Source organism: Dipteris shenzhenensis, chromosome 14 (assembly GCF_047967505.1).
Source record: "Dipteris shenzhenensis isolate YYH24624 ecotype China chromosome 14, Dip_SZ_1.0, whole genome shotgun sequence".
Classification (NCBI taxonomy): Eukaryota; Viridiplantae; Streptophyta; class Polypodiopsida; order Gleicheniales; family Dipteridaceae; genus Dipteris; species Dipteris shenzhenensis.
Genome location: NC_141609.1, coordinates 14,303,458 through 14,318,869, shown reverse-complemented (window position 1 = coordinate 14,318,869; position 15,412 = coordinate 14,303,458). Strand labels below are relative to the sequence as shown.

At 44.9% G+C, this 15,412-nt stretch overlaps 1 protein-coding gene across 2 annotated transcripts in view; it reads right to left on the bottom strand.

The window, feature by feature from the left end:
* The window catches only part of LOC147894233 (pfkB-like carbohydrate kinase family protein), an 83,809-nt gene that overhangs the window by 54,322 nt on the left and 14,075 nt on the right, over positions 1–15,412 (bottom strand). The window contains exons 4-5 of one of the 2 annotated variants that reach the window (XM_087384783.1): positions 12,813–12,958; positions 12,461–12,572 (exon numbers count right to left, since the gene is read on the bottom strand). In XM_087384783.1, the coding sequence (XP_087240909.1) occupies positions 12,461–12,572; positions 12,813–12,958 (258 nt within the window). The remainder of the gene's footprint in view (positions 1–12,460; positions 12,573–12,812; positions 12,959–15,412) is intronic. The other variant, XM_087384784.1, reaches the window with a different exon arrangement.

The window sequence follows — 15,412 nt, the reverse complement described above, 5'->3', positions numbered from 1 at the left end:
CAAAGGACTAGGATTAGTCCAGAGAATTGCATTTGCTAACCGGTAAGAAAAAGTACTTGGTAGTGTTTTATTTGTGGCAGGTGCTTGGAGAGGGCTAAAATCCTCACATTTTAAGGGGAAAAGGCATGCAAATTGGACGTCCAAATTGTCCAAGAGAACCACACGTTCCACATTGCTATTTTTATTAGGATTTGCCAGGATTGGAATTCTTGATGCCTCTAGCAATCTGGAGGATGAATTTTGGAGAGTACTTGCTCGGTTGTATCTTTGAATTGCTCTAGCTTCACCTTTCGGTCTGCATGAGCTGAACTTTGTAGAAGGACTCTTGAATTGTAGAATACAAGCCTTCCGGGGGGGCAGCCCTTATTTCTGGCCCCTAGGGTGTGTTTTCTGCTCCTTTCCCCCTTTCAATTCTCCCTACTCCCTAGAAGCAATTTGATGCAATTCCCTCTCAGAAGAATGATCAGATACATGTTTTCCCTATTTTCCTCTAAAATTCAATTTCTTTATTGGTGTGTATCTGTTGCAAATTGAGCCAGGCTGTTTCCAGTTGTGTTTAACTGCTACGGTCTCCTCTCATATGCTGCAAATTGAGATCTCTAGTTGGAATTCACTAGGAAGTACTGCGCCAGGGTTTTCAGGCTCACTACAGATTCGTTAGGGTTTTCAGGCTTGTTACAGATTCGATTTAGGGTTTTCAAGCTGATTTCAATACATGTACTTACATCATTTACAATGGTCTGGACCGGGGCCCTCCTCTGATGGATTCACCTGCTTTCTACACCTACTAGGGGGGGGGGGTAGTGTAGTTTCTCCGTTTCCCCGCCACCACCCGAAGTTGATCACACTTGTCTTTTCATTAGTATATCAATCCCCCACCACATGACAGGCGCCATGACACTGTTCACACACAGCACACAACATGATTCGAATTCTCTTCTATGCAGACAATGTGGTCTTAATCTCCCTTTTAGCTGGCTTCTTAATTCGAATTCTCCTCCATGCAAAGATCTGGTCTTATCTCCTTTTCAATTGAGGGCCTCCAGTGATATCTGGATGCACTTCACACCTTCTGAGAGACACATGATTTGAAGATCAATCTTGATAAAACCAAGGCTATGACCTGAAAGATCATAGTGGTAGGGAGAGAAGCAAGCTAACGCTAGGAATGGAAAGGAAAGATAACAAGCATAATGGAAATGAAATGGAAAGAAAATGAAAGCAATGGACAAGTACTCACATGATACCAAAGAGCTTGATGTTGACTGATATGATAGACAATAGACAAGTACAACACTATATAGTGTGACACTAGACTCTAGAAAGCCAGTGTATATGGGATAACTCCCAATTGACACAAGGCATGTCTAGGACTCACTAGACTATAAAACACCCCCTAGACACCTAGAACACTCATTTTTGACTCACTTTGGCTTCATATTCCAACACCCCCCCATGAAGGCAAGGTGAGAGACTACTGGAATGGAACCTAGAACAGAACATGACAATGACAGTCATCAAACTGTGCACCCTATGTAACTCAGAGGCTAAAGTCTGAGCGTGTTCAGAGGTTGATCCAAGCACTCTCATGGCTTGATACTCAACATGCTCAGAGGCTCACGTTATAGCATGGCTACATGACCAGCTCATAGGTCTAGGAATACACCAACATCCTGGAACTCGGCCAGGCCTGATAACGAGACCTATCAAAGCCAATACATATGGCTCACACAGTACATCCCCCCTTGGCTTCATAACAGAACATGTTAGGAAGCCACACATCAAAATAGGAAAACCAATACATCTTTTTAGGAGGACTATCCAAGGCAGAGGACCTTTAGACTCAATGAAAACCAAACACTCAATACATATCATTTTAGGGGGACTACCCAGGGCTTAGAACCCCAAAATACATCAAGCTGTAGAAATAATAAAAATAGATCTCTTAGAAGTAAGAGATGTCCTCCAAGTAGCTAATGTACATGTGTGCACATCCCTACGAGTTGATGACGATGTCGATGAAGCGCTAGGCAAGAATGCCCCAAAAAATGTGTCGGTGAAGTCCATGGGTTAGCTAAATGAAGCACTCACATAGTGACTCTCAAAATGGCTAAGGGAGAGTCACCGATGTCGAAGTAGAGGCCGAAGGTGTCACGAGCACTTCAAGGAGCCAACCAATGTGTACCACGGGTACCACGTGTACTCGGAGAGGTGATCAAAGAAGTCGTGTAACCGGGACTCACATCAAGCTCGAAGCAATGCACCAATCGAAGAAGTCACTATAGTGTAGTGTGTCGAAGTAGTGTCGGAGTGCTTACATCATGCTGGAAGCATCTTTTCTTCCAATGCAATAGTAGAAAGTGGAGATTCACCTTGATAAGTTCTTCATGAGCTGGAGCAAGTCTAGAACTTCTCAATGGCAGATAGAAGTAGAAGGACAGCAGCTCCAAGAGAATGACAGGTAGAATATGGGCACCAACTTGCAGGCAGCAGCTCCAAGAGAATGTCGAGCAGAAGGAGCAAATGGCGGGTTGGAGAAAAGGTCAACGATGAAGAGGATGGATAGCTCCACGTTGAGCTGGCTGCATCATGCTTGGGCTGTCAAATCATTGAGCTCCAGAACAAAATTCGCGTGCAGAAACAAATTTCGTCACTTCTTGCAAGGGCTGTAACTTTTCACAAAAAACTTGGATTGCAATGATGTAAAAACGAAATTTGTAGTACTCAAGGTCCTCTACAACTTTGTTGAAGACACAAAGCCGTGATTCTGCTTCTAGATCTGGATAGAAGCATCACATCGTCCGCAGGTCACAGAAAGATGTAGCTGAAAGAAGGAGAAGAGAGGTAGCAGATCATGGCGTGGAGAAGAGAGCTCAAGGAAGGAGAGAAGAGGGCAGTCTTCCAAGGAGGAGGAGGGAGAGTAGCTTCATTGGCCTCCCTCACCTCAACCTCTTGGAAGGGAAAGGGAAAGGGAAAGAGAGAGCAGGACTTAGGAACATGGCTCTGATACCACATGAAAGATCATAGTGATAGGGAGAGAAGCAAGCTAACACTAGGGATGGAAAAGAAAGATAACAAGCAAAATGGAAATGAAATGGAAAGAAAATGAAAGCAATGGACAAGTACTCACATCATACCAAAGAGCTTGATGTTGACTGATATGATAGACAATAGACAAGTACAACACTATATAGTGTGAGACTAGACGCCAGAAAGCCATAGTGTATATGGGATAACTCCCAATATGACACGAGGCATGTCTAGGACTCACTGGACTATAAAACACCCCCTAGACACCTAGAACACTCATTTTTGACTCACTTTGGCTTCATATTCCAACATGACCTTCAACACATCCAAGGCATAGAGAGTAGTTCAACTTTGACGGGTTACTGGTGGAGATCATTACATCCTCCACATATTTAAAAATGTTTTTCTTTGGCCCAATTTTTACGATCAGACCGATAGTGCAGGCTCCATTGAGCAAGGGGTATGATGCGCTTGCCAGGCTTGAGTGACAATGCTTTCATTGTCAGCTCTAGGCTCACCGGACCAAGTCTCTTCTCCTTGATTCGTTGGTCCGCCCAACTGGTATGTATGGCAGCCCATGTTGGGGCCTTGATCTAGCAAAGATGCGCTCGGGTGGAGAGGCTCCAGGTTCTCCTATTGGCATGGATGATCTGTAACGGTCCTATACTAGATCATCTTAGTTGAGTTCGGGCTAACTTAACACAACGTTCCATGTGATTACAAATCTCCACAGAGTCCGGGATTTTGGTTCTTGAGCTCAGGCCAACGCAAGTTATCATGGTTTGCCTTATCTACATCCATGACATTAGCACCTGAGGGTTATCAGAGGTGTTATGTATGCCCATACATGCAGATGGTTTGCAAGACTTGGACTACACATGGATAGATTACCTCCTTTTGCATATAGCATTGAGGCCCCCTCTATTTCTGCTGCCTTATCACAAGGCTAACCAGGTCATTCGTGAGGATCTCATAAAGCTACACACATACAGGACCTGGTTAGCCCCTAGTGAGCTTCTTGTGAAGCTTAGCTTCTACAGATATCAAAGGAGGGCTTCATCAACCCGCTAGGCTACACACGAATCCACCTTCCCTACTCCTTGAAGATCTCCATTGGGCAATTTTGTGTTTCTCACACCAACTATGTATTGAGACACGAACGGCTAAGGGCATACCTAGTAGAGGGATGCACTTGCATCCTATGTAATCTACATGAGCTTGAGTTAGAGGAGCACTTTGCTTTCAGAAGTCCTCTATACTATGAGATCCGAGGTGTCACCACTGTCTTTTCAGAGATGGATTCGGACCCCTCTCTAGCTTCTTGGTTCGTCTAGATTAGCGATTGTAGTCCACTTTGTCTGTTCCCTTTGGAGATGATGAGCATTAAAGAGACACAAAGGAGAGAGAGGGTTCTCTCGATGATAGTATGTCAAGACCAAGCCTTCTCAAAATCTCACAGTCAATTGCTGTCACCAACCAAGACCTCTAGTCCTCAAGCCTTCTAAAACCTTCCTTACAACTCTGGACTTCAGCCCCAGGAATTGGGCTTCTCTTCGATACTCACACACTGTTGAATGGACTCGTAAATCCAAAAAGAACCTTCCACATCCGTATCAAGCTTGCTTCCCTCACTCTACCCGACTGTTGTGATCTTGGTCTTACACTTGGAGAGTAGATGGGCACCTGAGCAACCAAGGACATGGGCACATGTGCCTCAACCGTGGCCTCCAACGTGTATAAGATAAAATATGAAATCCAAGTCGTCCAAGGTTAAGACATCCTAAACCACATACAGAGACGTTTAGCGACATTCATTAATGAGGCTATATGACACAAAGATCAACGGCTCAAAGACATAGAGACGAGATCGGGAGGCTCAACCAAACATTCACTGGGAGAGTGATCACCAAAAATTTTCAGCTGGCTGGTACAGACCAATAGTCCCAAGGGGGAGGCACAACTGAGACCCAAATGGAGAGACACAACAGACTTGCCAACGCGTTGATACATAGATGAGGCTTGGGGATCTTCCCTCCATGTTTGTCCAACCATACAATGAGCTAAGGGTTGGAGCCACTAAGTGGGCATCAGCACCCAGAACAAATACACAAGAAAATCCATAATCATGATAATAAGGGCATAGTTACATAAAGAGAAAACTCTTTGAGCTAATGAAGTGGAAGCCAACGAGAGCATCAACCCTTAGGCGGGAGGCGTCGATGTGTGAGGCTGCTGTGGTGGTATAAATCTGGTAATAGAGCGCCAGCAGCTGTAGACAAATGCAGCCTGTTGTAGTCTCTTGGCTGTATCCCTGCAGCGATCAAGTGCCACAGTCACTCCTAGGGGTCGTGCATCCGGTTTGGTAAACATGGAAGGAAGGTTCCCTAATGTGATATGTGCCTCAGTACGCTGGCAAGTCAAGCATGTCTCTGACTCTGGCTCGGGTCCTTGCAGCCGCCGCCTCCGTGAGTCCTGCTGGTCGGTGTTATCTGCTTGGAAAAAGTAAGTGATCATGCTCTAAGTGGAGTCTATCTTTGTGTAATGATCTCCCCCACATGCCTTGACCAACCGCTCCCTGTATCGTACGGCCTCATGGATGAAGGTTGCCAAGCATTTTAGGTGTGGGTAGGATAGGAAGCTGGGTAGGGATCCAAAACTGTCTCTGAAAAAATAGTGATACCAACCTCTAATCTCTTAGGAACCTTGAGCCTCTCAACTCAAGCCCACTTTGTCTCTGATAGCTCTCACCGCTAACAAGGGCTGCCATACATACCTGCTGGTCGAACCAAAGAGTCGAAGAGGAGAGTCTTGGTCTGAGGATCTTGGAAGTGAGAATGAAAGCACTGTTGCTCAAGTCTGGCCAGCGCGGTGTATCCCTTGCTCAGCCTATAACACTGGCCACATTGTAAAGATCGGCCAAAGTTGTGTAGGATGCAACTACCTCCACTGGAAACCCATCCAAGGTAAAGTGCTCTCTGCACATGGCTGCCGGATATGTTGAAAATCATGAACTTGGTTTTACCAAGGTCGATGAAACCAGCCTTCAATAAATTTAAAGGGCAGCAAACTAACAAGTAACCAGCCAACACTGTACATTAACAATTCAGCAAATATACAACTAGCAGACTGGGAGCTAGAGTGCCCTTGCTCAAAAACAAAGACACAGATTGGCCCCACCTTGGCGCCCCTTTCGTTATTTCTTTAATTAAATGAGAGGCCCTGAATTCCAAGCTACAAAAGGGATACATTCTTTCTCATATTTAGGGAATTCCACATCCCATTAGGCATGCACATACCTCTACAATTCATTGCTCTCACTAAACTTGGCAATAAGCATCCATCTCTATTCCAAATTAATTGCACTCAACCTAGAGCTGTTACTAGCAGCCCAATCAGCCACTAGGTTCCCCACAGCTGTCACTAGTGCCCAATTAGTCATCCATCTGCTCAATGCAGAGAAAGAAAGCATACATAGGCTTTCTCCACTGTCCAGGACTGCCACTACCTATAGTCTCTAACCCTATGGGCAGCAAATATCCTGTTACATCAACTTGTTTCCCAAAAGAGAGCTGGCATCACAACACAGCAAACAATATGGCAGTCATACACGTACCACCCCTTTGGCATCAATGATATTACACAGCCCATTAGGCACCCATGGCCAAAGCATAATCTTTGCTGCAAATAACTCTTACTAAGCATGGCAGAAAGGCATCCATTTCAGTTCCACAACACTAGTTCTCAGCTAAGGACTGTTCCTAGCAACCACTACTACGTCACACAGCCTCCCTTATCTGCCTCAAGTGCCCTCTTGACGTCTCACTGCTCAGAGCTCAGTTAGAAAAGCATAAATACCCAGCTACCATCCATGGAATCATGAACCAGGAGAAGGACTTCACACTGAGAGTTCTTCTGCTCAGCAAATGCATTAAAATGTTTAACCAGCTCTTCAAAGTTCAGCCTACGAATAGGCTGAGATGCCCTTTGTGCCCTGCTTGTTCTCCAAGAAGACTCGTAGCTACTGGAACAGCTCATCTAGACCAGCCCAAGTCCCAAGACTACTTTGCTATATACCACTTAAGCCTTGTGACCAGCCAAGGGTCTCTCTTCCCAGACGATTTATGAAGGCGTCAGCAAATGGCTGGCCATGCACGTACAACAGTTGACGACAGCCATGGTGAGCAGCCTTGCTCACCCAGCCTATGACCAATAGTGCTAGCTTTTATGCCTAGCCTAGCCCTCCCAAAAGCACTCGCTACCTATAGGTGCAGCCAAACGGACAGCTCGACCTCCAGCCCTAGGTCACGTACTCCAGCTACGTATGGGCCCCACATCACCAACAATTTCATCGACTAAGGCTTCAAAGGGCATCGCCTCCACCTAGCAAGCTCCCTTGCAGCAGCTCGCCATCCTGGGAATTCTCCAAGGCCAAGATCTCTTTAGCTAGCGCCCACCACTCGCGCGAAGCCAGCGAAGCAATTGTACGCGACTTGCAAACTCCAGCCATCCCACAACGCACTCTCCCGTACGCTATCTCTAGCAACCAAAAATTGTTGTGGAGGATACCCCCCCAAAGCCAGCCAGCCCCGTCATCCCTTACGCGTTCGCCATCCCACTATTGTCCAGCCCGCCTACATATGTCGACTTGTCCAACCCGACCGACGGGGGTCACAGTAGCCCTGGTTAGACGTAGAGCTACAACCAGGAGATGTGCTAGGACCACACCTCTGAGTGGCCGACAACACTCTATTGCCGACTTCTGCCACTCTGCATTTTTGCATTTTGCATTGGTAAGGATGCTCGTTTAGTAGCTCCACTACCACATCTTGTTGCATCAGGATTTTCACAGTCTCATAGACCCATCAGTCTTCCGAAGACTTTAATAAACTTTCTTTCTTTCCATGGAATTCCTTTCCAAAAAGGTTTGCATGGGCTAGCCACGTGGCAGCCCACCATTCATTTGCCCTTTGGACCTTAAATTGCCCCAAGTCTTCTACACCAATGACCAACTTAAGGTACATTTGCCCCTTGCCCCTTCTATGGGGACCATTACAATGACCAACTTTGGATCCTAAGGGTTCTTTTGCCCCCCTCTTGGACCGAAACCCCAAATTCACCCCAAGGCACAATTCCTAGGGAGACTTTTGCACACTTCGCAACCCAAGTCCCTGCCCTAGTCCACATGCAAGCCAACATGCATGCTTTAAAACTCACGCCCTTGTGACAGTCAACCTTCAAGTCGTGTGCCTTACAAAAGGTATGATGTGCATCTAGGTGTCGCTAGAGTCCCTCTGCTGAGGAAGATAGTAGGACCACATCATCTCCGTACAGACAAATCTAAAGCAAGGATCCAACTAGAGAACAACCGATCCCTCCTAGGTTCCCAATAAAGGTCTCAAGCTCATCTTTGTAGAGACCGAACAAGATCGGTGATAATGGACAACCTTGTTTGACCCCAATGGTACTCATAATCTCCTCTATCCACCTTGCACTAGTCCGAACCCTACCCGAGACACTGTCATAAAGTGCCATGATTGCCCAGATGATCTCGTGATAGTATCCCAACTCCTTTAGGCGTTTGCTGAGTCAAGCTCTCAGCACAGTGGAACTACATCGATGGCCTCATCCAAGGGTGGGTCTAAGGCATCGCTGGCCGTGACCCTCATGAGCAGACTCATGGGCACCATTAGCCATGACCAGGACTTGCAGAGTCCAAGGCAAGACAAGTGCCCTCCTATTCTGCCGGTCGAGTAGGAGCAGCAACTCGAACTCCCACTCAATGCAGGGCTATCAGTGCGAGACGAGCAAGTGGTGCGATAGGTGGTGGACACGCAACTGGTGTCGGATGTATAGGAGGTGCCATAGGAACCTCCAGATACAAGCTAACGTGTGTGCTGTCTGGACCTGGGAGGGAGCTGATAAGTCGGGATCTTGGAGCTGAAGATTTGAAAGCACGAAACTAAGGCTATTGATCGTGCAAGCCTTGGAACAGAAGTTAGTTCTTGAAGCTGCAGATTGCAGCTTTCCCTCACCATGAAATATGAGCGGGTACCAAGTGAAACTGAAGAAGAGTTTGCAGCTTTCCCTCACCACGGAAAACTGAGCGGAACGGCTCGACACACTTGTATAGGCATAGGGTGTTGGAATGGTCACCTCCCCATCTGTAAGCCCCCATATGAGAAGAGCATGGGGGAGGTAGACCTGGAAATATTGGGGCTGCCACATGGGCAGCACATGAGCTGCCATCTGGGCAGCTGTCAAGGCAAAGGGCAGGCCATGGACCTGCAATTGGAGGCGCAGCATGGCGACCTGTTTGGGGAGGCTTGTGCGCACGGACCTGTACGGCTTCATGGCGGGGGGTCTATAGGCAGGCATAAGGCCTGCAAGCAGGCCTGCAATAGGCGCAGGAATGGGCAAAGGCAGCAGCCCAAAAAGGGGCTGCCAAAGGCCCTTATATAGGGCTGGTTGGACCAACCAACCAGGTCGGCCAGCAAGCAAACTGGTCGGCCAGTCTGGTCGGCCAGGATGAGGCTGGCTGGTCGGTCCAATCAAGAGGGCCTTGAGCCCTATAAAACGAGGGCTTCCATGCCCTCATTCAATATCACTTGGAGCAGCAGTTGGGGAGCAGACAACAGCAGCAGTAAGCCCACCCTTGGACCTACACACAGGAGGAGAAGGAGGCTGACATAGGGCTGCAGACTGAGCTCAAGGTGCTGCCCACCTAGGCTGGCTTCCGAACAGCAAGGTGGAAGGGATTTAGACAGAGAGTCTACATATGCTCGAGGTGGAGCATGTGGGCTCAGAGATCTAGAAGTGCTTGACATCTAGTAGGAGAACCTTTTGGTATTGTATCCTGTCCTACTTTGTGGATGGACGGAAATATAAAGAGTTGCTTCTATATTTGTTTATGAGCATTGTCTATTTACTGGCTTGCACATCTATGCACATTAAGTTAAGAAGTTTGTGATTCCACACCCCACACACACACTGTGTGAGCTCCTGGGCATTACTATGAGTCTTCCGCTGGTGTGATGCATGTTCACGATCCGTCCATGCTAGATGTGGTTGCCATGAGCTATGGCGACCCTTTGGATCAGCATCCGGATCATGGATGAGCTCCTAGTGGATGTAGGAGCTTGTGGCAATCTTCGAATAGATTGGTGTAGGTAAGTGCGGCGTCCGATGCCCCTTTCTGCCTTTTGGGGATCCCATTGGTGCTGTGTGGTTCATGGCAACCCACATTGCTTTTGGATAGTCCTGAGGCTATGCCATTACATCAGGAGAATGTTATGTCCATGTATGGCATGTTAATAAAACGGAGAGTGCTCAAGAAAGAAGATGCTCACAAGAGGGAGAGGAGAGAGATGGAGGACCACAAGAGAGATAGATTCAACACATCAAGTCGTATTGGCTATCAGCCTCATCAACCAACAAGGCGGCTAAGGTGATCCACACATACAATGGGGGGTGACCACCCACTAAATAGAACCATGTCCCTATCCAAAGCCCATCCAATATCCACTTCCACCAATCTATGTGAAGATGGATTTAGACCCCTCTAGACATCTTGATGTACTAATCTCAACACTCCCCCTCAATACGAGCTGGGTAGAGTATTGCACTAACATAAGATGATAAAACGAGAAAGCCTTTATCACTAAACATGCTTTATTCCAAGGTTTTGGATTATTACGGAGACATGGTATGAACTTACAACACACTACATAATGAGGGTAGTGCACTGGTTACAATATGACTCTATAAGGTTGTTGCTAACCTTCTTGAAATCTTTATACATTTCACCTTGATCATTCTCACACAATGACCAACGCAAGTTTGTCACCCTCGCTGACGTGACATGCACATGGATATGAACCGCTACTACAAGCATGCATGCTATTTCTCTGGGTCTTACCAATTGCCTTTCATGAAGGTCAAGGGCAGTGTGTACTCCTTTAATAAAGTATGAGACCTGTCATGGTAAAAAACGTCATAAAAAAGAAGGTACAAGCATGAGAAGAGTCATAATAATGAGTCAAAAAATCATCTGAGAACCATTATCAGCATAGAAGAGAACTCCAAGGCCTTCAACCTTCAGAACTGAGCATACACTATGCAGTTGCTATCATGATGCTTTTGGAACTACCCACAAATTCGAAAGGAGCCTGAAGGGCTCTCCAAACATATGGCAAACCTCTTTTCAGCATAGAGCAGGCACACCAAATGGAGCCTGGAAGGAGCAACAATTTTGTATTAGGAGCGTCCACAAATAAACTGCGAGAGAAAGTCACACCGAAATCAGAAAACCAAGAAATCTAGTAAACCAACTCCAACCGCGATATTGAGAGAGCCACCGTTGACTCAGAGGCTCAAAACAGCAGCCAAATAACCTGAACCGAGCAGAGAAATGTGCTCTAGCAGAGGAACATGCTCTAGCGGCCTCCTTGTGGAAAAACCAGTCTCTACTTTGCCAGTAATAAAATGAGTCCTTCTATGAGAGAACCTCAAGACCAACAGCATATGAAGTCTTCAATGTTGTGTGTTGAACATACCAAAGCTTTGCTTCGAAGAAAAAAGATGACGGGTTCATGAAGGCAAGGAGGAAGAGAAGGTTACGAAATGGCAAGAGTGTGAAAGTGGGAGGAGAGCCTGTTGCTCTGATACCATGTTAATAAAACGGAGAGTGCTCAGGAAAGAAGATGCTCACAAGAGGGAGAGGAAAGAGATGGAGGATCACAAGAGAGATAGAGCCAACACATCAAATCGCATTGGCTATCAGCCTCATCAACAAGGAGGCTGATCCACACATACAATGGGGGATGACTACCCACTAAATAGAACCAGGTCCCTATCCAAATCCCATCCAATATCCACTTCCACCAATCTATGTGAAGATGGAGGTGGAGCATTAAACTCTTGACAAAACATTCTATTGCAATCTTAATTTTTGTAAGTAACCAGATGTCAGAAAATTTTATGTTGAATACCTAGATCTATGTAAATATCCACAGGGTAGAACATTAAACTCTTGACAAAACATTCTATTGCAATTTTTTGTAAGTAATCAGATGTCAGAAATGCCTTAAGGCGGTAGTCTTAACCAGGGCTCCACGAGGTCATCCGATAGGGTAACCAAAACTGAATTCTCTAAGGATGTGAAAGAGGAAGGATGGTGCAATACATTAACTAGGAGCAGAAGCCTGCAAAAGAAGTAGACATAACTGCCGAGGAAGAAAAAGGGTTAGAATGAGGGGAAAGGCAAGCAAGAAGGTACAACAATTGTGTATAATGACAAAGAAATGAAAAGACCAACTGGTGTCAGAGATAGTATCACACCTTGACTATAATTAGCTGCATCTAGCTTCACATCTAATTGAATTCCTTCAAAGTTCATTTAAATAATACAACGCGAGAAAAACAGATTTCCTACCAGTAAAAAAGGGTCTCTGCCAAGACCAGGTCCAATGACCAGGCAATCGAACCGTTCCAGCCATTTGCCTATTTCTTCTAAAACTTTATCAAAAGCCTCTTTTTCCTCACCCCTGCAAATTTGTCGAAAATGTCACACCAGAACATGTATCTTCCGTGCCTCCTAATAAAAAACTTTATTATTAAAAAATAAGCATAAAAGCCCTGCAAACATCAATAATATTTTGGAAATACATGCTTCTTGCAACATCATGATGAGGAAGACCTTCCAATTTTATTGACCACATGCACGTGTCAGCGATTGTATCTGTATCTCGCGATAACATACAGTAAACAGCACATACATGTATCACCTCAAACATGACATAGAAGAAGGGGGGAGGACAAACTTCACAGCATGAGATTCTTCAAGAATGGGATGTACAATAAGTTCAGGACTGTAGCTTTTAATAACTGTTGCTGCTCCCTGGGTACAAAACACATGTGATAAATCTGCTCCCTGCAGAAACGGTAAAAGAAATCAGGAAAAGCATAAGTCATCAACTCATTCCTTGCTCTTCTGTACTAACATTATAGATAAGAACTAGGTTGGTTTCTAGGAGGGGATATTTCATACTAACAGTACTCAAACAGAGAGACTGTAACCTAATCAACTTCCTTTCAGAAAAGACTGTGACCTAATCAACTTCTGGGAACGTGAAACATCAAATTCATTATTCTCCTAGAATGAAGATTGAACACACATTTGCTTGTGTCAGAAGCCTAATGATACAAAGAAAATTTCCAGCATTTACCTTTTTGATACAGATCAAACTGAAAGAAGGCATCAATTCTCTCCAGAGCTCTAGGGCTAAAGGCTTTCAACTTAATCAAGGTAAGGAATCTGCATATTAACTTACTACGTGAGCTTCATATGTTGGTGTTGAACCATAGTCACATGGAGCAAAAATGGTAGCAGAAATGTGTTTGAACCCCTGAAACGAAGGGCTTCAATGAAGCATAGCTGGAGCAAAGTGAATGTGGCACGAGGTGACCCATTCGCTAATGTGTGAGTCGACCAAGGGTGTGTCGAGTGCTGATAGAAGCCGTTTGTACTACCTTGATGAATGGACAACCCCATTTTCTCCAATACAATGTGCAAGAATTTGAGCGATTGTTGCATCATGCCATCGCTTTCCATTTCAAATTTGTCCAACACACTGCTCACTCATGAATGAGAATTCTACATACGGATTTGGAAACGTGCTGAGTTCATCTTGAAGTGAACTAATACTTTTGTTAGGTGTACTCCTATGTTTTCAGTTTTGGCACTGCATCGCAACAACTTTTGTTTTTGTTAATTTATCGTGAACAGCGACAAGGAAGATTTCATGGGCATATTTGAGCAATAGAGAAAGTTGAATTGACAATCTTTCAATGGCGCATTGTGGACATTTCAAACATTTGTGTCATGTATTGTTTAAGCTTTTATCCTTAAATAAAATAGTAGCCACCACATTCAAAACATTTATTTCTTGTGATGTTTACGAATTTATACTAGGGTGTCTATTTATGCTAGTATTATTTAAGCCAATTTATGCTAGTGTATCTGTTTGTTCTTCTGTACAACAATGTGGACATTCTAGACATTTATTACTTGTGTGGTTTAAACGTAGCATGTATGTTGTCAACATTCTAAAATTTAACATGGTTTCAATTTGTTTGCCTTGTTGCTACTCTTATATACTTTAATTTCACTCTCTTAATGTCACATTTGCCCATATTGAAGGGCGGTGCTTCCGTGCACCCATGCACCATGTTTTCATAATATGTTGAGTTTAAGAAGAAAAGTATGTATTGAGTACGTGAGTTTTATGAGTTTGCTCAGAGGGTTCTAGCGCTGATACTTCTCTATTTACCATGTTTTTGGTACATTTATAGATTCTAAGTTCCTTTGTGGATACTAACTTAAAGATATTGCTATTTGAATCTGACTCTGCATTCAGAAACATAGTCTAAGAATCATTGATTTGTTTTTCCTACCTTGATTCGTGTCAGCATAAATCAAAATTTAAGGGTACGAGAATATTATGTCCATAATTGGACTAACAAGAGCCTAAGCGAGACTAAACTACCTTGGTTCAAGGCTAGGTTAACCTTGGATCTTGGATTGGATCTAGGGTTAGGGTATTGTCTAACCCAAGGTTTTGATTAACCTAAGATTGAGACTAGAGCTAGCGTGGATGACATTTAGATCCCGTGGATTGAGCTAGCCTAAGATTGCCGTGGCTAAATAGATTGGCCTAAGAAAGGTGTGGTTGTTCCCAGATTAGAAAGGCTAATTAAGGAAAAACGTGGAACCCAAGTAAAGCAAAGCTATTTTGGGACATGCAACCTGTGTTAGGGCATACTGCTAAGGCTAGCCAGTACTTGGCTTATAAGTATGGGTCACATGCTCGGGTATCACCAGTCCAGGGCTGGGAGGTGAGTTGCTAGCTCGAACCCCTATGGGTAGTTTGCACGTTTATCCTAGGGAGCTTGGGACTCTAGTTCAAAGTTGAATTCCTCACGGATCATATAGTTACTTGATCAGGTTCGAATCTAGACCACTCGGGGTGGCTCGATGTACTGAGCCTAGGGATGGGAGGTGAGCTGCTAGCTCGAACCCCTATGGGTAGTTTGCAGGCTTATCCCAGGGAGCTTGGGACTCTAGTTCAAAGTTGAATTCCTCACAAATCATATAGTTACTTGACCAGGTTCGGGGCTTTAATACCCAAATCTGGAAAGAACGTGGGTGACTTCAACAGTTTGAAACAGAAACCGTGCCAAGAACAACAGAGAGAAAGGAATGGAAGAATACCAAAAGAGTCGAGGCTTTGCCTCCCAAGGGAAACTCAGTATAATCTGGTAAGGGTTGGAAAGCAAAACCCCACCGATTCACAAGGGCACAAGAGAAATCCAATTTCAATAGCGC